This window comes from Quercus suber, unplaced genomic scaffold (assembly GCF_002906115.3).
Source record: "Quercus suber isolate HL8 unplaced genomic scaffold, Cork oak 2.0 scaffold_1016, whole genome shotgun sequence".
Classification (NCBI taxonomy): Eukaryota; Viridiplantae; Streptophyta; class Magnoliopsida; order Fagales; family Fagaceae; genus Quercus; species Quercus suber.
In genome coordinates, this window is record NW_027070427.1 from 77,421 (window position 1) to 101,157 (window position 23,737).

General features: G+C 33.4%; 1 protein-coding gene across 1 annotated transcript; it reads right to left on the reverse strand.

Annotated features, from left to right (window-relative positions):
• Positions 1–3,020: 3,020 nt before the first annotated feature.
• Positions 3,021–4,700, reverse strand: LOC111997435 (phloretin 4'-O-glucosyltransferase-like). Its single transcript, XM_065768892.1, has one exon. It carries the CDS (start codon positions 4,528–4,530, stop codon positions 3,142–3,144), a length of 1,389 nt encoding a protein of 462 aa, XP_065624964.1. The 5' UTR covers positions 4,531–4,700; the 3' UTR covers positions 3,021–3,141.
• Between the last annotated feature and the right edge of the window lie 19,037 nt (positions 4,701–23,737).

Below are 23,737 nucleotides of genomic sequence, written 5' to 3' on the forward strand. Positions count from 1 at the left end.
GTTCAAACTTGACAGAGAAGCACTATAGCGATACTGTAGCTGTACTGTTTATCACTGTTTACATACTGTTCACGCAATAAAAAAATATTAAAAATGGGTCCCAGAGTACTATTTACACATTTAAAAATTATTTTGTCACAGTATTTTCAGTTTTCAGTTTCAACAACAATAAGTTCAATCCAAACGGACCCATAATGTTGGGGGCACGGCGGCCCCAAAACTTTTTTTTTTTTTTTGGAAATCCCTTTGTAATAATATATTAAAATAGGTTAGGTTTTTAAATTGTAATGATTGGCCCCCACAAAATTTCATAGATCCCAGTCTATGTGAGTTTGCTTATTCTTCTTTTAAAATCAAACGATGACCCATTTAATTAGTTTGCCTTACTGTTAGTTTATCAAGTAGACCCCACCCAATTAAAGTATAAACTTTTATCAAAGCCTAACAAATGCGTAGACGCCATGTGTCCTTTTTTTTTTTTTATAAGCTTACAAAAGTGTAATGCATTGTGTTCCTTAAATCCAAAAGTACACTTACTGTTACCCCAAAAAAAGTACACTGTTTCCTTTGTATATTTTGTGCATTGGCAACACAAACTTATGAGTTTTTTTCTTCACAAATTTGATCTTTTCGTCATCATCTCATATTTTCCCTAGCTAATTTTATATTTTAATTTTAGTTTTAGATGCATTTGAGTTTAGAAATAATATTATTATATTTTAAATTTGATCATTTTGTATACCATATATTTATAAATTTAACATAGGAATATATAATTCTGCCCCCAAGCAAAATATCCTGTCTACGCCCTGCCAACTTGTTTCTTGTGGATGCATCTAAAGCACTAGTTTCTGCGAGGCCCCAATATCAAAACAAAATGGGTTTCTTCACCTGTCGTGTTTTAGTTGGCATTGTGAATAAGCTAACTTAAATCTGTTCATGCAGCAAATAAATCTTTCCATGAGTCTCTGACTCTAACTCTAAGTTGGTGGTGTCAAGGCATTCCATTATGTATGGTCATTGATTAGTTGCTATTAATTATTTTTTCTATAATTAATGTTCGGTGCATAAAGTACATGGTCCGGCCCACAAAGTAAAGGCCCACATATGAGCTTATATTATTATTTCGTGGCTAGCTAGTATTCCTAGTTCAAGTGGATTTAGTATTTGTGTGCTACTAGAATGGGTTTGCAGGTGGGGTTATTTAAATAAGGTTTTATATGTGGTTTTGAAGGAGCCGCATTAGAAAAAGAAAGAGATTGCCGCTTATTGAAAAATAGAGAAAAATGATTGCCCCATTTAAGAAAGATAATTTGTGTGTGCAAGAGCAAAGAAAAATAAGAGAGATCTTTTTTCTTTAGTCATGAGACATACACAAGAATTATTATAATTGATTTGACAATAGTGAAATTATTTAAAGTTTGTCCCGTGATTTTTCCCTTCAAAGAGAAAGGGTTTTCCATGTAAATATTTGTGTTATTGTGTGTGATTACTATTTTGGGTTACTAATATTTGTGATAATATTATTTGGGACCCAACAATTGTCACTATGACCCGAAATTTTTTTATATTTTTTTATATAATTATTGAGATGACATGAGGTCATTGGTACTTAATAAGAGTTGTGAGTTGGGATTTAGTATTCATCAATCACAATTTTTTTTTTTTTTTTTTTTTGCTTGATTCAAATACAACTTGTTAATTTTTAAATTGTGAAACAAAAAACTATAGCATTACTAAATGTGACATCTATTTCACAACAAAACATTTGACAAATGAGCCGTCAATGCCTCCATGCTCAGCAGAAAGGGAAGAAAAGGCTAAATTATGAGATGCCCATGGATTTTTGTTGTTGGCATTTTTTGTGACTGGCATTATTTATCCACAAAGGATAATATTCTTGGTGATTTCTATAGTAAAGAAAATAGTGGAACTTAGCAAGCTTAAATTTCTCTAGTGCGATATGTCTTGAATTTCTGATGGTCTGTGGTAGTTTTTGTTAAAATGGAGTTTATCGTTATTATTTTTTTCTGAATTTGTAAAAATGAAGTTGATTAACAATAAAAGGGGGAAAAAATCAAGAGAAAGAGAGAAAGTTTCACACACATAAACTCTTCATAGTTCATACTCCGAAAAATTTGGAGAGAGAGAGAGAGAGAGAGAGAGGAGAAAAACCAGTAATAAACCTATGCAGGGAATTATCTTCCTCTTTCTTATGCTATACAAATATGAACAGAGGACCTTTGTGCATAAAACATATAAAACAATAATATGCAAGTAATTATCTTCTCTTTCTTTTTCCATACAAATGTGAATGAATGACTTTTGTGCATACGATATATGAGACACGCTTGTGTGTGTTACTGGCTTCAGTTGTTTATTTGCATTAGCACTTTTTTTTTAATTTTTTTTTATAGACTTTCAACTACTGCCTTTGATAATTGTGTTTTTATTATCAGACCAAGGTATTAATTGGTTTTTGATGTAGGCGGAAATTAAACTTCAGATCTTTTATTCAACCATTAGAAACTTTCTTATGTATTAGCATGTTCAAACTTAGAAGTGACATTTCCATTAAAAAGAAAAAATCACAAGTTGGATTTGATTAATCTTTTATTATTATAATTTTTTAATTTTTGGAATAGAAACAGGTTGCTTAATTTTAGATAGTGAAGTACAAGAAACTTCATTAAGATGTAATTTGCTAGCTGCTATCGACCAATTTTATATTATAGAATGTGATCCACAAATGTTTAGAAGACGTAATAAGCATATAGCTACTGGAAAAAACAAACCAAACCATAATTATATATTTTCCAAACTGCTAAGCTGATTTGCCAACCTAGCAAAATATCTTGTTACGTACACTTGTTTATCTCTCCTATTTTATATTAATACACAAAATTAATGCAAAAATTACACATTTTAATATAGAAAGTATGGATGTAAAAACAAACACTTTTTTTTTTTTTTGAAAAACTAAAACTGTTATTCAATAGAAAGCAAATTNAAAAAAATTGATAAATTTATTTAATGATAATTTTATAAACTTATACATTTTTATAAAGAATACAAAATAATAAATAATATCCCACCTTTCAATCAGGACACAAATTGGGACGAGGGCTACCTTCACCAAACCTACACGCTTTTAACAACGAGGTTACCTTCACCAATCTCATCCACAAAAGCTTTGAGATTGATATAGGAAGAAGAACCAACTTCGTTGGTAGCCTCCATAGCCAACTCCTTCCATTTCTTGGCATTCCTTCTAATTGCTTCCCGTCTTTCTCCATTTCCCACAACCAATTCCAAACATCTCTTAATCTCATCACCTTCAACAATCTCATCTTTATTCACCGTCACCCTCACCCTCACCCCTATCTTCCACACATCTTCAATTAGCTTCGCATTTGTCCCTTGATCAGACTGTTGTGGAAATGCTACCATTGGCACCCCTAAAACCAAACTCTCCAAAGTTGAATTCCACCCACAATGTGTCATAAAGCATCCTAGTGAAGGATGTGACAAAACCTCCACTTGGGAACACCATGGCACTATCATTCCCATTTGTTCCAATTCCTCTCTACAACTCAACTTCTCTTCTTCTCCACTTTCCTTAGCTCTTATGACCCACAAGAAGGGCCTCCCACAATCCAGCAATCCGCGTGCAATTTCCTCCATTTGTTGCTTTTTTAACACCAATAAGCTTCCAAATGAAATGTAAATGACTGATGATTCGGATTTTGAGTTGAGCCATTTGATGTAATTTTTTGAGCCATCAGACGGATCTCTTCCATCCAAAATAGCATATGGAACTAGTGGTCCAACTGAAACCAAGTTAAGTTTTCCGAGCGCTTTTAAAGCCTCGGGCTCTAATGCATCAAAGGTATTCACTAGAACTCTAGGATTGCTCTCCTCTTCAAGTGCTTCAAGTTGGGCTTGGAATTTAGGGCGTAAAAGAGCATATGGGTTTGAAGCAAGCAAGAAGGAGGGAAGGTCACGAGCAGCGAGTAATGGCAAACCCGGTAACTGTATCGAACAGGAGGGCCGATCATCACTGTCTTTCCCAATAACATCGGCAAAACCATTGTAATAGTAATAGTATATGTCGAAAACCATTGCAGGTTGAATCCAAAGAAGGGCGGAAGGAAGATGAAGCTCACGAGCCACGTCAACAACCCAAGGTAGAAGCATTGTGTAGACTATGCACTGTTTATTGGCGGTGGAGACAATGAGGTCAGTGAGAGCTTTGGAGCCATTGCGCTTGAGCTGATCCCATTGTTTTTCAACATCGTCCATAGGTACAACTCCGTCATCATAGCCGTCAGAGAAGGTGGCGAACGACAAGCCGTTAGGTGGACAGCTTTTGATCATGCCTCGACTGTGGGCGCCAATGGTAGTGAAGAAGGTGACATGCACTCCCAAGCGAACGAGGCGTTCTGCGAATTGGAAGGCAGGGTTTATATGGCCTTGCGCAGGATATGTGACTATGACAAATTGGCTCTGCTGCTGCTGCTGCTTCATCATGACTATTTGATATTTGATATGGGTTGTGACTTGTGAATAGTCTAAACAAAAACAGAATAGTTGTTTTGTACTTGAGATCTGTGAGATTTATTTAGAAGGGCCAATGCATGTGAGGATGGGCAACGCTGAAAAATGGAGCAAATTTTTTAGCTTTTAAGTCACAACTTTAATCAGAATCGTACACACGATAAATAATAGAGAGAAAAAGTAATTGATAGACAATTATAGCAAAAATTATAAATTTTTTTGTGGTATTAAAAATTACGTACTAAAGTGGACTGAGTAAGAGTATTAACGACGTTTGCGGTGACGATTTGGAGAAGGTGGGGCTTTGCGATTTAATTTACTATTCTTCTTGATGTTTTCATTATAAACGACAAGGACTAGTTAGTCCGACAAAAACAATCCAATGGATGCAAATTTCAATAGGAATATGATCCATCCAACTTGTCTCTCCTGGATGCATGCATCTAAAGCTCTAGTTTCTGCGTGGGCCCCAATATCTAAAGCACTAGTTTTCTTCACCCGATGGACGATGGAGTCGTGTTTGACCTGGCATTGTATTGGGCAAGAGTTTGAGCCATTAAGTCTTTTATGACATTTGACATTACGTCCCGTGAGCTTGTTTTTAAAATGGTTGTAGGGAGCTGAATTGTGGTTCCTTTAACAGAGAGAGTTGCGGTAGTACTTCAAACAACTTGTGGCCTTGAGCTTAAAAAAAGAAAAAAAAAAAAAAATCCAAAACTTTCAATCATCACGAGTCTTTGTGGCTATCATTATGGTATCTAGCGACATCAAAACGTGAAGCAGTAGAGTCACTGGTACGGAATAAGTGAGATTAATGGAGCTAGTTTTGTTGGTGCTTGAGCAAAGATTGGAAGGGCATCAATGCAACAAGGATGGTGGAAATGCATTTGGGTGCCAGTCCCACATTCTTTGCATCTGTGTTGATAAAAGTCCAATTCACAATCCCAACTGTACCAATTGGAACACTCTTAGGCTAATCATTCTTTGCAAGTATAGGTTTATTACCATTGGATTCCAGTAAAAAGTTTTCTAAATTAAGTAAAGTTTCTATATAAATCTTTATTCTCTTACTGAGTGAAGTAAAAAATTCTCCACTTTCACAAATGGTCACACAAAGTTATGACCATTCACTGGTCCTTGAAAAGGATGCACTGACTTTACTTTCAGTGCTCAACGTGAAAGCAAAGTGGTAAAAAATGCTCATATTGTCATGGATAATGGATTGTCTTTTTCAGACACCCTTCATTTTCTTGACATTGGACCAACCTAGTGGTGTGAAAGATACTTGGACCAACCTACCTAGCTAGCTAGTGGGTTTGATAATCAAAACTTGCTTATAAAACTTAAATAACTAAAATTATTTTAGACAAACTGCGTAAATTTTGTTGTAGTACTTGATTTATTGTACTTGTTTATATTTATGTGATTTTTGCTTTGATCATTTGACAAAGTGATTTGTCCATTGGATCGGTAGGTTATACAATATCCTATTCTTTCCCTTAAACCCCCTTTGCTTGTGACTAAGGAAAACACACGCCAAAAGATCATTATGTAGCCAATATGAAAGTTGAAACAATTTCAACAAATAGGGAAATACTAATTATTTGATGAGTCAAATTTGTTTCCTGGATTCATAGATGATAGAACTGTAGTGGTAGACTACATTGTTGGAAAGGTTTGCCTCACCATATCGTCATCATATCGGAGTCCCAGATTGAGGTAAACAGGCCTTGATAAGAAAAGAATAATTCTAAGCCGACAAGGGGTTGTTGGGTCTGAGGGAAAAGAGGACTACCTCTCATTGTTTAGCTCATAAATCTGATATGTATTCAATGGATCTATATATTAAAAAAAAAAAAAAATTTAAAACCAAACAAAATGAATTGAAAGGCAATGCAGGGGAAGGCATTGAATCTTTTTCACAACAAGGCTCACTTGGGAAGTCATGAACCATTTAAAGGCCATGTGTGCAACATCTTACCATGGATTATAGGACACCGTTAAATGGTACACAAATACTTAAGTTCGTTTGTTTCGAAGTAAAATATTCTATGTCAACTGAATTTTTTTTAAAAAAAAACCTACTTATTTTTTCATTGTTTAATTGTATTTCTAAAAATATTGTGAAATTTTTTGAATTTCTCATTACTTTTGTAATACATTCTTCTCTTATTTTATTTAAGAAAATTTATTTTGAATTATTATATGATTGCACCATGCTTTATTCAAGAAAATGCAATGACATGTTCTTGCAAGAGATGCTAATTACTAGTGAGAGACTTATAAAGATGATTTTGACAGTTGAATTGAGAAGAGATGACAAATAAGTCAAGTTAGTGGTGAGGCAGTTGGAGAAGCATTTTAATCAGTGCCACCTTCTTTGGTGAGTGTTTAAGGAGCTAGCTTTATACACAGGCTCTTGGATTTCTTATACTTGGCAGACATTGGCCATAATAAAAATTTACTAGTACTTCCCAACTTATTGAACCAACCCTCTTCCTCTATTGTCCACATCAAGAAAGATCACAATTGATACACTTGCTTATTACACTAGCCCATTCAATAAGAAAAGAAATATGTGGATCTCCCCCACACACCACCCCCCACCCCCCACCCCCCAAAAAAAAAAAAAAAAAAAAAACTACTTTTGTGGTCAAGGTATCTAATTATCATGGGTTGGAAATAGCACAATAACCGATCTTAGCCTTAAAAGGAAATCAAACTACAGGATATCCACCCTCACCATATTAAGTCCTTATCCTACATTGACATTTAATAGGATAATCATATTCCTACCTATTTTTGGATTTTTAATAAGCTGCCTAATGTGAACTAATTTACTAGCTAGCTAGGCATATTTGACTTCTAGCTTGTAGATGAAATGTAAAACCTTTTGACTTATCAAAAGCCTGGCATTGGACATAAGTTAGTCGGTGGATATATTATTGCAAATCCCAATTGTGCTTCAAAGTTGAAGATCCTATTGTAATCATAGTTTTAGGGTGATAAGGACGTTTCTTTCTGAAACTTGGTTTAAATTTGAAAAAAAAAAAAAAAAATCAAATGCCACACCACTACATAAAATTATTAGCACATATTAGCATGTAGAATATTAAAATCTTCATTTCAACCAAAAATGTAGTTACTCGTGTATTTACTAGGTCAAATTGAAGTACATAAGTACTTACGAGTAACTCCAGTTATAACTTAACTAACCAATATAACACAAATGTATTTAGTTATCCCTTAGGTCATTACAAATGGCATGTGATCACTGGAGTATAAAACAAAGTACTTCAAATGGATAGATGATTTTTGTTATCCTATGAGCATTCACATAAGTCCTTCCATAAAAGAAAAATGTATAGACACAATTTAGCCTAAAAATGACTCACATCAGCTTGTGTATAAACATTAACACTATTCATTCTTTACGTATCTTAAGGATGAAAGGAGAGAGTGGATAATGGTTGAGAAAAAATTACAAAAATCAAGAAAAGTTGATATTTTAATGAAATGTAGTGTAAAATAAATAATCTGACGTGGGGTATTTTGAAAAATGGACAATGGTTACTATGTGTGAAAAAAGAGAAAAAAATTACAAAAAAAAAAGTTAATATTTTAATGAAATGTAGTGTAAAATAGATAATCTGATGTGGAGTGTTGTTTAGAAAAAATGAATAATAGAAAAAGTAAATTCTTATACTAAAATAGACAAATTTTTGTACGAGCTAATGCGAATACTTATGTATTTGTCAAACCTTAGGTTATAGTCTATGATTAATCAACGCAACAACTTTCGCAATAAGAGAATCCATTTCTGTCATCAAACCATCTATTTTATCTGTTTAGGTAATTTTTTAGTCTAATATCACTTTTCGTTCTCCCTTTTCTCCTCTAACAATTTGGAGTCTTGTAACCACTTATTTATATATCATGAATTTTTAGAAGTTTCTCTGAGTCTCTTTAAGTAGGTTAGGGGTTCCTTTTCCTATAAAATTTGTAGTTATTATTAATACTCATTCGTCTTATAGTGCTTATTAATAAAATTTTTCTTATTTTTTTGGTGTGTCAAATCTCAAACCTTCTGAATTTAAGGTCGTCATTAGCATTTAGTTGTGCTGTACTGCTGTTGTTGTTCTTTTTATCATGCTGAGAAACATGTGGATTATATCCTCAGCAATTAATGTATTTAATTAAAACCACGAGAAAAACCTTGGAATGGAATATGAGTAATTAATGACTGGAAAATACTATTTTTTTAATAATTAAAAAAAACAGAAAAAATGTGATTATGGTCTTGTGGTGGGAGCAACAAGAGAGACCTACAAAGCACAAACGTGTAGAACTGTCTCACCAGGCAAAATTTTTTTTTTTTTTTAAATAAAAAAAGCATATACAATAGTGCTTCCAAACTGAAATTAAAATACGCAACCATGTAATCAAATCGTGCAAATTTGAAGATTGAGACCCAGCGTTTAAAATAGGCAACCATGTACAATAGTGCATTTGTGGTGTTTGCATTTTTAGTTAGGTCTCACAGCATTATCCACAACTTAATCAAAAACACAAAAATGCACATATTAATGCATTTTTGGGTTTTACGGCATTATTTACATTTTTAAAAATTATTTTACTGCAGTGTTTTTAGCAAATAAACGGTATCCAAATTCAGTGAGAAAATCAAGTCTATTAAATTATTTGATGGTGAGTTTTGTTTTATAGAATGATAAAGATAGCAGCATAAGCTCAAGTTCCAAAATGGCCTGAAGTTAACAAAAGGAGAAAGAGGAATGAAAGTGAGTGGAAACAGGCTCCGCATAAAGAAAGTGACAATTATCAATTATGTAGAGAACCCTTTGAAGTGCCCAACTACCGACTTTCTTTGAAATTTATGAAAGTGAATTGTTAGAGGGTATTTGAAAACGGTTTGGTACTTTGAAAGTTTGAATGAAACTGTCTTTAGTCTTATTTTGCTTTTCACAAAGTAGTAGGTTGAATTGTGTCCATACTCCATTGTCCAAGTTATATCTGTTTGACTGAATAAATGTACCGCAAGAAAGAGATTAAAGTGATTCAACAAATTCATCGTGTACAAGTGGCTTAGCAGTAGGACACTTTTGTGAACCATTACACTTACGAGTATGATAGTGGTTTCTTAGTAGTAGGAAATCCTTGCAATCTATCACACTTACAACTTTGAAAGTTGTGAATTCAAGTAGTGGCAAGTTTTGACAAGTTTCACTATTGTGTGAATAGTTTCATATCATGCATAATAGGGTTTAAGTAGGCGAAAATAATGATCATTACCATTAAGTCCCATTTTTTCGAATAAAAAGGAAAAGAGATTCTTCAAATTCAGAATATATAGCCAAGGCTCTTATCCTCTCTCCATTATCACATGAGAAATAAGGTAAAGATGTGGAATATCACACTTTCTTGAGAATCTAGAAATGGGTCATGCTCTACAATAAAATTGTAGTCATCAACAGTCATTGTGATACGACTCAAGACCTTTTGAATGACTGTTTACATATAGAGATAGGTCCGTCCTTGCCGACATATAAAAAAGGCGTCATGATGAAAATCTCCAGTATCTTCAAAGTGAACCACATATAGAACAAAAATGATGTAGTTATCCTTTGCCACATACAATACACAATAATTTGCGGTTTAAAGATACACATAACACGTTAAACAAATACGGTATAATGTGTTAAGTTTCTCACTGGCCTTGTGTGTGTGTCGGTGTGTGAATGTCCAAAACAAGGGACTTCTCAATGCTTTCGCAGCCATTTCACTTTTATTCACGTCTTGCCAATGCGCTTAGACATACATCTTTCAAGTATAAGACCAAGTTCTTGGTTTGGCAACTGATTCCTAGCGCAAATTAACTCAATGTCATTGTCCTTGCCAAGATAGTTGTAAGGTCTGAAAATCCTATCATGAACAATTTTATTATATGTTAATTTGTTTAAAACTTTTGGGATGCTGAGAGTTTTGTAATTCAATTAATATTTTTCGATATTTTTAATAAAAACATTTAGTTCGGGGGGGGGATCTTTTGGCATAAGTTCGGCGCTTACACCTATAAAGCTTTCATCTATTATTCATTTATTATCCTTAATTACTAAATAAATGCTTATTTGTTTAAAGCTGAAACAAAAAGTAATTTTAAGTTCGGCTAAGCTTGTTTGCATAAACTCTAAATCCCAAATCCAAACCTAAACTGGAATTCCCCTTTTATGTTTATTGTAAGGGAAAGAAAAGAAGTGAGATATCTATAAAATATTTTGAGGATTTTTCGAACTAAAAACTCTCACATCAATCCATGTATAATAATATAAGAGGTAAAATTTGTACATTCTATTTCAAACAACTCTTACATCAGTCTATGTAAACTTATATAAATTTGGATTGTTATTATAGTAATCGTGTAACAGCAACCCTTTATAGTGTTTAGTAACGTCCTTCTCAATCTGATTTAAAATGAATACTTTTGGATGACAAGGCTGCCACTGCCAACCTTTCATATGTGCCCATGTACCTTAGTATATTTTTAAGAGTTATCTCTCGACCTTTCTCAAAAAGGTTCATCTTAATTTCCAACCTTTTTCAAAAAGTTGGGATAAGATTCTTTGAATTATATTGGATGAGTTGAATTTGAAACTTATGTGGAATTCAATCAGAAGAAAATGCAATAGTAACAATCTATTTCTATACTCAATTGTCTTGACTAGCCAAAAGAGCTTGATATGTCGTGCAAAATGATTTATTATACAATATGTGCGTAGAAACTTTTGACTTTAGGAATATTGCTAAAATCAATGAGTGGAATAGAGTTTACTTCAACGTAAAATGAGTGTTGATTAAAATAAAAAAGACGTGCTGGCACTTGACACTAATCTTTTTAATCAAGTAATATATTTTTTCTTCTAATGTCATTTTAAAAAATAAATATACAATTTTACAGCATTGCTCAACACTGAGCTACTACATTTTCTCAGCATTATGTAAGCTAGGAAATATTACAATGTAACTTTCTTTAGCATCCCAAGAAAGTGTTGGTGATTTTTAAGATAGCATTGATACTTTCCAAATAGTTTTTGTTTCAACATGGTTGGGTGTTTCTAAGGGACTTCTCACTTAGCTTTTTTTTTTTTTATAGTTTCCAATAAAGTCTTCCAAGATTAAAATTAACCCTCTCTTATTATTGTAACTATCGATTTATCAAAAAAAATAATTAGATTAAATTGTTTATTTTAAGAGTTAAGATGGCAAGTGCTTGAAAAGGCTTAATAACCACTCCCAATTGAAACAAGGGCCACATATTCATTGTGAAATAAATTGAATTGAAGCACTATCTTAAGATTGGATTTCGATAATACCATTCTTAATCACAGTTTTGTTTGACTATTTGACACAATGCACTAAAGCAGGCCATATCAAGAAAATAGTGGGAAAAACCGAAAAAGTAAAAGCTTCCTCCTTTATTCCAATCCACAAAGTTGCAAAGACCTAGCAATGAGGTTGCCATTCATAGCCAACTTCCACATTAATTTTAACTTTCCAAGAGTCATATCAAATACGGGTCATTTTAAAGAATGAAAGCTAAATCATGCACAATACATCTTGCCGAAAATTGTTTAATAGTTTATTAGAATCAAAGTCATTTTGAGAAGTTAGGGATTTTGCAAGTGTGAATATATTAGTTTTATGAGTTGATGTGTCAACTTTTAAAACAAAACAAAAAAATTTATAAAATTTTTATAATAGTATTGTTCATATAATACCGATTATTATTTTTATTGTTGTCAGTTTGTAAATCTTTTAAAATAAAATTATAATTACTTTTAGCATTTTCTAAGTAATTAATGGTTTGACAAGGCTGTGATCCTTAATATCAAATACTACATAAAGATAAATAATTCTTGATTTTTCTCACAATTAAAGTCAGAAGTTTGTGGACAATGTGGAGTGAAAATTGGCTTTTTAACATGATATGGATATGTAGTTTTGACTCATAGGTGTCAGTCCCCAAATTTATCAAGAACTTTTTTGTACATGTGCATATAGGATTTTTAAATTTTTAAATACATATATAATAATATTCATCGGATCCACTTAGGATTCATATGCTCTGTCTCCACTTGTCTCCCGCTTTGATCTCAAACACCTTTGCTTTGTACCATAAAATCAAAGCATTACAAAGATCATGCATGATTAAGTTGGCATGCAATTCAACATTGACTTCCTTTGCCGACAAACCTATATATTACTGCCAAGTGTCACGAAACATAAATGAATCTAGACTTATTAACCACAAATTCTGGGTTGAATCCATGTTTTTAGTTATAAAATACATGCATACGCCCGTGTGTGTAATAAGTTTTAGTCATAATAATATACCTCTGATTGGTAAAAAAAACTAAAAAGGCAAAAGAGAAAAAGAGAAAGTGTTTTACCCCGTCCTTTTCCCCCAATTAAGTGTTTATCCAAAAACATAAAAAATAAAAAATAAAAAATAAACCCTTAAAAAGGATATTGGATAATAGTCATTGGAAAAGAAGTATTGAAAAATCATTCCAAGTTATAAAAAAATCCAACATTTCTATTGCATTGGCCAATATGTTATACTACAATTAAAAAGTTGTAATTCTCTACCTTGGCAAATTTTGGCAATAGTTATTTGTAGAGATGGTGCTTAACTTTATTATTATTATTATTGATTATTTATTTAATGGGTGATGGTGCTTCACTTTTAAGTTTTAACTTTTAAGAATGCCATGCAAACATTTAAAGAAGATAATGTTCCATCACCATTACAATGGTTAAGATGCATCAAATCGAAGGGTTAAGCAGATTCATACATCTTTCAGAACATGAATTCACAAGTTCATGATACTCACATGAAAATCAAAATCTATGGCTAAAATGTATTAGGAAAGCACATCCTTAATTTGAGCCTTCAATAAAAATATAAAATCTCTCTCTCTCTCTCTCTCTCTCAAACTTTGTGCTAATTTTTGACACAGATGAATTAAAGAAGTCCAATATAATCCTCTAATCAAGGTCCTTTGGAAGACACGTAAACAAAGTAAATACCATGAGTCAATTTTGACATTCTCATTCATTGTATATTGTAATGGACCATATGACCAACCAAAAAGCGATGCATTAGCCAATGAAAAGAAAATATGAACCTCATATTGTTGTTAAACGCCGACAAACTTTTGACTTTGTTTCCTTGTCTTTGTTTTTGCCCGCACCAAACTATGCATATATAAGCACTTAACAGTACGTTGCACTATGCAAACTAATTCAAAACTCATCATTCCTCTTTCACCAAGTGCATTTCAGACCGCACTTACTGCTCAACTTATTTAGAGGGTCGGCATATCATCATTATAATAATTAAGCTTTGCACATATTAATTAATTACTTTTGTTGCTCCTTGCATGTACATAGTCTCAATATGTTATGTACTTTCATGTCATATGTAGTTAATTAACATGATTTTCCTATAGCTATGTGAATTTTCTTTCCTAAGAATACTGTGGAAACACAATCTATTTGTCCGCTTTGGGGGGCAGGTTTGGGCATGCTTAGAGCGCAACGTCCCGAGCTTCTATCCCCTCACGGCTTTGTCTTCAAGTGAGGGGATAGAAGCTCGGGAAAACAGGGGGTGTAAGAAGATTATGGAATATGGAAATTATAAAAACTGGTAAATAACGAGGACTACTAAGAAAATATAAAAGATAGTATGAACATAAGAAATGGAACACAGAGCAAGATACAACAAACCAAAAGATATTATTATATTTAACAACCTTTTTACATCAGACATATGAAACTTAGAAGGACTTGGAAGAACTTATCATAACTATGGAGTCTTTCCTCACTCTCTCTTGCCTTCTCAGGCTTACAAGGACTCTATTTATAGACCATACAACATACATAATACATTCTGGAAAAAGTAGGGGCCTAATTCATGGATTTACAAGTGTCGAGAAAGGCAAGGGCCTGGCTTATGAAGTGTCCTCTACCGGATAAGGATCTGCCAACGTATTAATGCTCAGGATAAGATTCTGAAAAGTAGAAGCTCTAGTCAACAGGTGTCAGTGCAAGTAGGGGCCAATCTGCATGAGTAAATTGCCTTAGATACACTTCTGACAAAGGAGAGTAGATAGTGCTTGGGACTGATGAGGTGACGTATGAAGACGTTTCTAGGACTTTCAAAAAAAAAAAAAAAAAAAAAAAAAAAAAAAAAAAAAAAAATTTTTAAGTATAAAAGATGTCTAGTCTCATCCATTTCTTCCTTGGAACTATTCTTCATCAACATCATCATCTGGATCATGGTTATGATAGTGAGGGTCATCATGTCCAATAAAGGGATTTGGCATTTCCCAATGATCTTCATGTGGCCATTGTTGTCTGCAAACATCTGGATCAATTGGTATTATTTCAGGGAAGATTCCTTTATTAAGAGATTCTGCCATTGTAAGAGCATAAAAACAGGATACCCAATGAACATCTGTATGTATATGGAGGGTGCCATTTGAATTGGTGACCCAATGCATCTCTGCAGGGTGGAAAATTCTGTTTGCTCGGATATCATTTTTGGAATTGAGCTTGGCTACTAAACACGCCGAAGTGATTTTATAACCAAATCTTGAGTGTTCTGTTTTTGGATAGTTTATCCATTCACCATTATGGGCATCATTTTTCAAAATTTCAAGCTAGAATTTGTGAAAATATTTATTTCCATGAGGGAAAATATATCTGTAAAACTTTGGTATAAAATGAAGACATAGGTAATACTCATTGAGTAAATACCACATGTAGAGGTAATGTGCAACATTCTAGTTGGTTATCCAAAAGGCAAAAGGGGTTTTCCATGGTTGATCTATGTCAGGGAAAACAGCTAGGAAGTGACACTAGTGTTTTTTAAGGTATTCATGTATGGTTCTAATAATTCTTTTAGTTCTGGCTTGAAGGGTCAAAGTTTTTATTTGGTCTTTTATTTTTGGAGGGAGGGTTTCTATCATGGTAAGGATATCATCAGGGTCTGTTAGGGGGAGGGGGGCGCTGAGGATGAGGATGGATCAGTGATAGGATATACACATAGGGGTGGAGGAATAATAGTAGTATTAAGGACAGGAGGCTTTCTAGACAGGTAGTCAGTGATTAGATTATTTTTGCCTTTAATGTGTTTTACTTGAAAAGACCATTGTGAAAACCAATTTGACCATCTGAGTAGCTGAGGATGTGGGAGCATTTTCCTTTTGAACTGGAGCATCTTGAGAAAGGAAGACATATCCATTTCTATTAAAAAAATTATGCCTAAGAAGATGAAATTGGAATTTTTCAATCCCATGTTTAACTGCTAGAATCTCTTTGAAAGTGGAGTGGTAATGAAGTTCTGAAAGCTTGAATGCACCACTTTTATAATCACAAATACTTCTCTTGTCATGAATTTCTTCAAAAAGAGCTGCTGCCTAGTATTCATCACTTGCGTCTGTCTGCTTTATTCGTTTGCCTGGTCCAGAAATTTGCAAATGGGGGAGTCTTTCAACTAATTTTTTCAATTGTTGAACAGCCTCTGTATGAACAGTATTCCATTCTGGAGGTGATTTCTTTAGCAATTAAGCTAAACAACTCCTGTATTTAGATATCTTTGGGTTAAAGTCTGATATATAATTGATAATCCCAAGAAACTGTTGTATCTGCCTGGCATTTGTGAGCTTATTTGGAAATTCCCCAAGAGAAACGGCTATGTGAGGCTGCAAAATATACTTTCCATCTGAAATATTTACTCCCAAAAAGTCTATGGAAGACTGTCCTATGATCATTTTCTTTTCTGAAAGCATTATCCCTTGAGATTTCACCAAATTATAAAATTCAGTGAGTAACTTTTCATGGGACTCTTCATCCTTTGAGAACAAGAGGATATCATTCACATAGATTAATGCATTTGCCAAGAGGGGCTGTAACAATGTTACCATTGCCTTTTGGAATTGGGATGGAGCATTTTTAAGACCAAAGGGCATGACAGTCCATTGATAATGATGGCCTGGGATGCAGAATGCCGTCTTGTATCTTTCTTCTGGATGAATTCCTAATTGCCAAAATCTTGCCTTAAGATCAAACTTTGAGAATATTCTGGCATTTGAAAGATGCTGAAAAAGAGCACTCTTATTTGGCAAAGGAAACTTATCATCTGCAAGGAAATTATTGAGATCCTGATAATTAATCACCAATTTGAGTTTTCCTCGAATTTGCTCAGCATGCTTGTTGACATAAAAGGCTTCACATGCCCATGAAGAGGTTGTGGGTTCAATGAGGCCTTCTGAAAGGAGAGTAGATAGTTCTTATTTGGCCAAGGTTAAGTGTTCTGGATTCATTCCTCTGTGACTGGCTTTTGTGGGGTTAACATCTTCATTTTTTTTAAAAGGTAAATGGATGAAAAATTTTGGGTTTTTCCACAAAGGATTTGGGTTTTTAAGGAGAAATTCAGAGTGGCTGCTTGCACAACATTCATTGATAATCTGAAATCTCAAAGAGTCAAAGGGATCAACTGTGAATAGATGAGGAACTTGGATCCAAGTGAGAATGTGTTGTTTATGCAAAAGTCCTTTTGAGGACCATCTGAGGCTTGGTATTTGATGAAGGAGGTCAAATCCTATAAGAAGGTCTCTACCTGTAAAAGGGGATCCAAGGACTTGATGCTTAATGGTAAGGGTTGGGAAAATTCTGATGAGGATAGGCTTGTTTTTTAGGGTGATTAGAAATGTTTCTCCATTTGTTGCTCTGAACATCTGGTGATGGGGTAACCAAAATTCTCTGAGTAATATTTTAGGGTGGAGAATTGTTGCCGCTGCTCTTGTATCGAACAAGGCTATTATTGGAATAGGTCTGATATAAGTATCAAGGAGAATATTTACTCGGGCTATGGGTGTGGGACTAGTTAGGGGGGCTATAATAGGCTGAGATGTAAAGATGCTTTGGATTTCTGGGTCTGAATCTTTTTCATTGTAGATTTGAATCTTCCTCAGAAGTAGAATAGGCCATAACTGCCAAGACTTGGGGTGAATAATCATCATCTAGTGAAAAAAGTGACTCTACATCTAAGAAGGGAGTGCCATCTGCATGGATTTGAGCTTGCTTTAGGAGTTTTGCTGCTTTTTCCTTTTTTGGACAATTTTTTGCAAAGTGGCCCGGTCTCCTCCATACAAAACAGACTTTTGAAGTTTTCCCTTTGAACTGCTTTCTTCTAAGGAATTTCCATTTCTTCCTTCTGAAGGATTTCTTCTTTTGGGTTGCGTAATGCCTTTTCTTCCAGGAATATTTCTTGAAGTGAGGTCTTCTTTTTGTTGGACAGGTACAATTCTTGTCATAGCACTTAATTTGCAAATCTTTTCTTTTATAGTTGTTCTTGAGTTTGCTATGAATCTTGTCAATCTTTGAAAGAAATTTCCCCTGGTTGCAAAGTTTCTCCAAAACAATAAGCATATGCTGATAAATTTCTCCCAAGGAAACTTGCTGCAGTGTTATTTTTTGAAGATTCATCATGCGGAGAGTTTCATCTCCCAATGGTTCTGGAAGGGAGTTGAGAAAAGTGTGCTTGGAATTAATATCATCCATACCATTAAAAGAGTAGTATCTCCTCGACATTCTGTCAAAATGTTTCTCCAAATCTTTTCTTTCAAATGAATAGCATTTCATTTGTAGAAATTCTTCCCGTGCTACTTCTGTGTAATGAGTCGCAGAGCCAAGAAATTCATTATGGAAAACCGTGAAAAAGTCTTCCAATGTATTGCATTGAGTTGCTTGTCTTTGTCTGTATTCTCCTAAATTAATCCACCATTCTCTTAATCTTCTTGTAATCCTTGCAACAAATTTGGCAATAATCTGGGAGACAGTGGCATTTGGGGCTTGAAGTTCAAATATGCACCACGAGTACATATTAAAAAACTCTTCATGCCATTTAGAAGCAGGAACATTATCAAGAGTAAACAAATGTTTGGAGTTAGTGGTTGATGAGTAAGTCAGCCTTGTTTGGTATTCTGGGATAGAAGGTGGTGGAGGGAATATTGGTGGTGGTGGAGGCGGGCGGAGAACATCATCCTCTTCTTCCACTTTTGGTTCTGCATTTGTCATAAACACTTCATCGAGGCCAAGATCAGACAAATCCAAATCAAAATCTTCAATTATAGGGAGCACAAAAGGTTCTTTTGAATCATCAAGGGTGAGGGTTTTGAGGAATGATGAAATTGGGTTTGGGGGGTCAGGGTCTATAGTCAACATATTCATATCTAGGGGTCTTGAAGAAGCACTAACAATTGGGTCAGGAGGTTAGTATAATGGTTCTGTCTTTTTTGATAGGAGAAGGGTCATTTTGTGGTTTAGTATAGGGCTATGGTTGTGGTGGAATTGAATATATTATAGCAGGAAGAATTCCACTTGGTTTAAAAGGATTATGGTCAGGATGTGTTATGGCTAGTGGTTGAAGATTTTGATATGGAGAGATTGAGGAAAATGGAGAGGTCAAGGGTAATGACAAGTCCTTATATAATGATTGGCGAGGTTGAAAAGGCATATGAACATGGATCGGAGGAGTCTGAGTGGCTTCTTTCTGTGGTCCCTCCATGGCTTGAAGTTGTAGCAACAACTGTTTTCTTTCGTTTTCTTTATGTCCAATAAGAGGGAAGGAAACAGACAAATCTTTGACTGTGGAAGTAATAGTTACCAATTCTTGTTCAAGTGCCTTTATTTTCTTCTTCAAATCTTCAATAAGGAAATTTGAAGATGAAAAGGTTTGAGTGACCGCCTTAGTCATCTTTTGCTGGTTATCCAAAATCTTTGAAAGGACTTGGTTTTGAGTTACAACATTTTCTGCTTGCCAGTTTAAGGCTGCTTCTGCCGATGAAACTTGTTTTTTGGTTCCATCAGTATTTTTGATTTTCTAGACATGTTTGGTGTTGGTTTGGGGATGGTCAAAACTCTCTAATGGAGGAAAATCCTGTGTATAGGAAGATGAAGCTTGATCAAACATATAACATGGTAAAGGATTTTGTGTATAGGTTTGGCCATTAAGAAGATGTTGACATTTTGATAATTGAGGAAGGACTTTCTGGTAATATGGGATTAATGGAGGTTTTTGGTTTTGGTCATGCTTTTCTTTGCATGGGGAGGGAGAAGAAAGAGGTTGCTTTTTGGTTCTGAGATAGAGAACATAATAATCAAACTTTCCAGATGGTTCTCCAAGGAGGTCAACTTTTGGATCTCCTGCTTCATATCTTTCTTTGAGTTTTTGCTGAGAAGGTTTCTTCTTTCTTCGTGGATAGTCCTCCTCAAACACTTTGTCTTCTTGTCTCCACTTCACCATTTGCTTTTTTGATAAAGAAAGGCTCATTTGACTGAATTGGCATTGGCTTATTTGCCTGATGAAGCATCTCATATTTTGTAATCCATGACTCTAGGAAGATAGAGGTCATTTGTTCCTTGTTAAGCTGTCTTGGAACAAATGTACACATTGGCGTCATCCTTGGATCTACTTGAATCAAGAGAGCTTTATTGGATTGGGCTAATTCTGGTACTGCTATATCAAAAGCATGATTCTGAAGTCTATAGGCCAGCTGATAATGAAGTGTGGCAGCAAATGTGTCTCGCACCTGAGAGGCTCCTGTAATGTAGTAGTGGTACACTTATGCCATGAGCTCATGCTTATGAGGCATAGGTGGGGCGCTTCTCTTGTCGATGTGGGACAAGTCTCAAAGACTTCCCATGTTACTTGAGGACAAAGCCGTGAGGGGATAGAAGCTTGGAACGTTGCGCTTTAAGCATGCCCAAACTTGCCCCCCAAAGCGGACAAATAGATTGTGTTCCCACAAATACAATTTTTGATTTCCACGTGACTGTGATTATTGAATATTATTCATGACAGATAATTGATTTTAGCATTCTTAATTCTTCTTCTTCTTCTTTTTATTTATTTAAAAAATAAAAAATTCATGGTACTATCTAATATCCTTCTGATATATATCTTGAATTCCTATGTAAATTAGATTGAAACACAATAATCACCAATTTGACTGAATTACAATCGCTCAATTTTTTGTTTTTTGTTTCTATTTTTGTTTTTAACCTTTTACTTTGTAATTATATAATTTTTGTGGATATAACTCTGATGATGAGAAATAGATTACTCTATGATGATCGTACTTAATTTAGTAAAGAATTAGCAAAATAACTTTTGGATGTATTACCTCATCACACAAGAATGCAAAGAATCTCGATTATGAAATGAGAATATTTATAAAATAAGGTATCAAATCACAAGGAGCTGCATGCATGTGAACCAATTTAAATATAGGGGTAGTGATAGGATCATTTGACCCCAAAAAAGGCACTTGTACTTATTAGCGATTTTATTAAAAGTAGTTTATTAAAAATAGTTTATATGTTACATTTTCTTGCATTTTTAGTGCAACGACAAAAGATCATGTCCTACCATCAAATCGGTTCCATTATATATATATATATATATATATGACATACATGCTATCTACCAAACTCAAGACTAAAAAAAAGCTCTTTCTTAAGCTTCAATAATAATTTAATCTGTGTTTGGGTAGAGATTAAAAATTAAAATTATTTCACTATTTAGTTTATTTTTACTATTATTTACGGGTTTCACTACACTTTTTAGCACTATTTATGGGCTCCATTGTACTATTTCAACTAATTTTTAATTTTATCTATAGTACTTTTAACAATAATTTTTCAATTTTAGCAAAATAAGTGGTATCTAAACACATCCTTAATTCTAATAAAAAAATTAAAGAAGGTTTTTATAATCCCTAAAATTTAATTTGATATGTTGAATTAAAGAATTACTGAATGCCTTGATTTATAATATCATGGCATATTTCATCTACCAACTAATCTTTCTTTCTTTCTTTTTTTTAGGTGATGAAGCAATTCCCTACTCCACACCCATACCCACACCCAACTATAGTAGAGCTACAGACTATTTTCTTGAAAAGGGAGAGAAGTATTGCTAACTTGCAACATACAATATTATAAATGTCAGAGAACTCTTACCCTTAAAAATTAGTGGAAATGGACAAAGAAAGAAGTATTGTTATTGCAATTATTCCAAAGAAAACAAAAGGAGTAGGGTAATTTGAATAAACACATGGGATATTCAACCAAAAAGAGAAGAAAGAATAATTATATGAATTGAGATTTTCTAGAGTTCCTAGGGTACTCTACTGTATAAAGTTCTATTAATCTTTATAATAAAGGGTCCAGATTTTTCCATATCATTAATCCACTAACAAATCCCCTAAAATAATGGTTTAAAAAATAACTACTCATAAATGATAATTATTGCCTTACCTCTTTTACCTAAATTAGGTCCTTAAGAAATCGTGAAGTCATCTTTTCCTTTCCCTCTTCATTTTTCAATTTGTTCCACAAATTGTTTTGGTTGTTAATTTCAAAGCATAGGTTCGACTGAAATGGGACATAGAAAACTCATATTTTATGATCCTAAGTGCCAATCATGTACTAATAAAATTAATAAAAGACTAAAAAATTTGGAATGAAAACCCAGGTGTCTGCCATTCATATATCATATATATATATATATATATATGCTTCTTGGTCTATGTGCATAATAATCAATTTTCTAAATAAGCAAATTTCTTTTGCATTTAATGCTGCAATGTCATAGCTACTATTTGCATTTAAGGTAATAACTATCATTTATGAGTAGTTATTTTTTAAAATCATTATTTTTGTAGATTTATTAGTGGATTAATGATATGACAAAATTTAGACCATTTATTATAAATGAAAGGTTCAGATTAAAAGAACTCTACATGGTAGAGTTCCTAGGGCATTCTACCGTATAGAGTTCTATTAATTTTAGCCATTCATTTATAATAAAAGGTCCAGATTTTTCCATATCATTAATCCACTAACAAATCCCCTAAAATAAGGATTAGATCTTCTAGAGTTCTTAGGGTACTCTACCATGTAGAGTTCTTTTAATCTGAACCTTTCATTTATAATAAATGGTCTAAATTTTGTCATATCATTAATCCACTAACAAATCTACAAATATAATGATTTTAAAAAATAACTGCTCATAAATGATAGTTATTACCTTAAATGCGAATAGTGGCTATGACATTGCAGCATTAAATGCAAAAAAAATTTGCTTATATAGAAAATTGATTATTATGCACATAGACCAAGAAGCATATATATATATATATATATGAATGGTAGACACCTGGGTTTTCATTCCAATTTTTTTAGTCCTCTATTAATTTTATTAGTACATGATTGGCACTTAGGATCATAAAATATGATTTTTCTATGTCTCATTTCAGTCGAACCTATGCTTTGAAATTAACAACCAAAACAATTTGTGGAACAAATTGAAAAATGAAGAGGGAAAGGAAAAGATGACTTCACGATTTCTTAAGGACCTGATTTAGGTAACTACTCATAAATGATAATTATTGCCTTACCTCTTTTACCTAAATCAGGTCCTTAAGAAATCGTGAAGTCAAAAAAAAAAAAAAAAAAAAAAAAATGCGATACAGAAATCGTGAAGTCTTTAACTACTCATAAATGATAATTATTGTCTTACCTCTTTTACCTAAATCAAGTCCTTAAGAAATCGTGAAGTCATCTTTTCCTTTCAAAGCATAGGTTCGACTGAAATGGGACATAGAAAAATCATATTTTATGATCTAAGTGCCAATCATGTACTAATAAAATTAATAGAAGACTAAAAAAATTGGAATGAAAACCCAGGTGTCTACCATTCATATATCATATATATATATATATATACGCTTCTTGGTCTATGTGCATAATAATCAATTTTCTAAATAAGCAAATTTCTTTTGCATTTAATGCTGCAATGTCATAGCCACTATTCGCATTTAAGGTAATAACTACCATTTATGAGCAATTATTTTTTAAAATCATTATTTTTGTAGATTTGTTAATGGATTAATGATATGACAAAATTTAGACAATTTATTATAAATGAAAGGTTCAGATTAAAAGAACTCTACATGGTAGAGTACTCTAAGAACTTTAGAAGATCTTAATCCTAATTATATATGGGAAGAAAGATAGCTAAGCTGGGTAAATG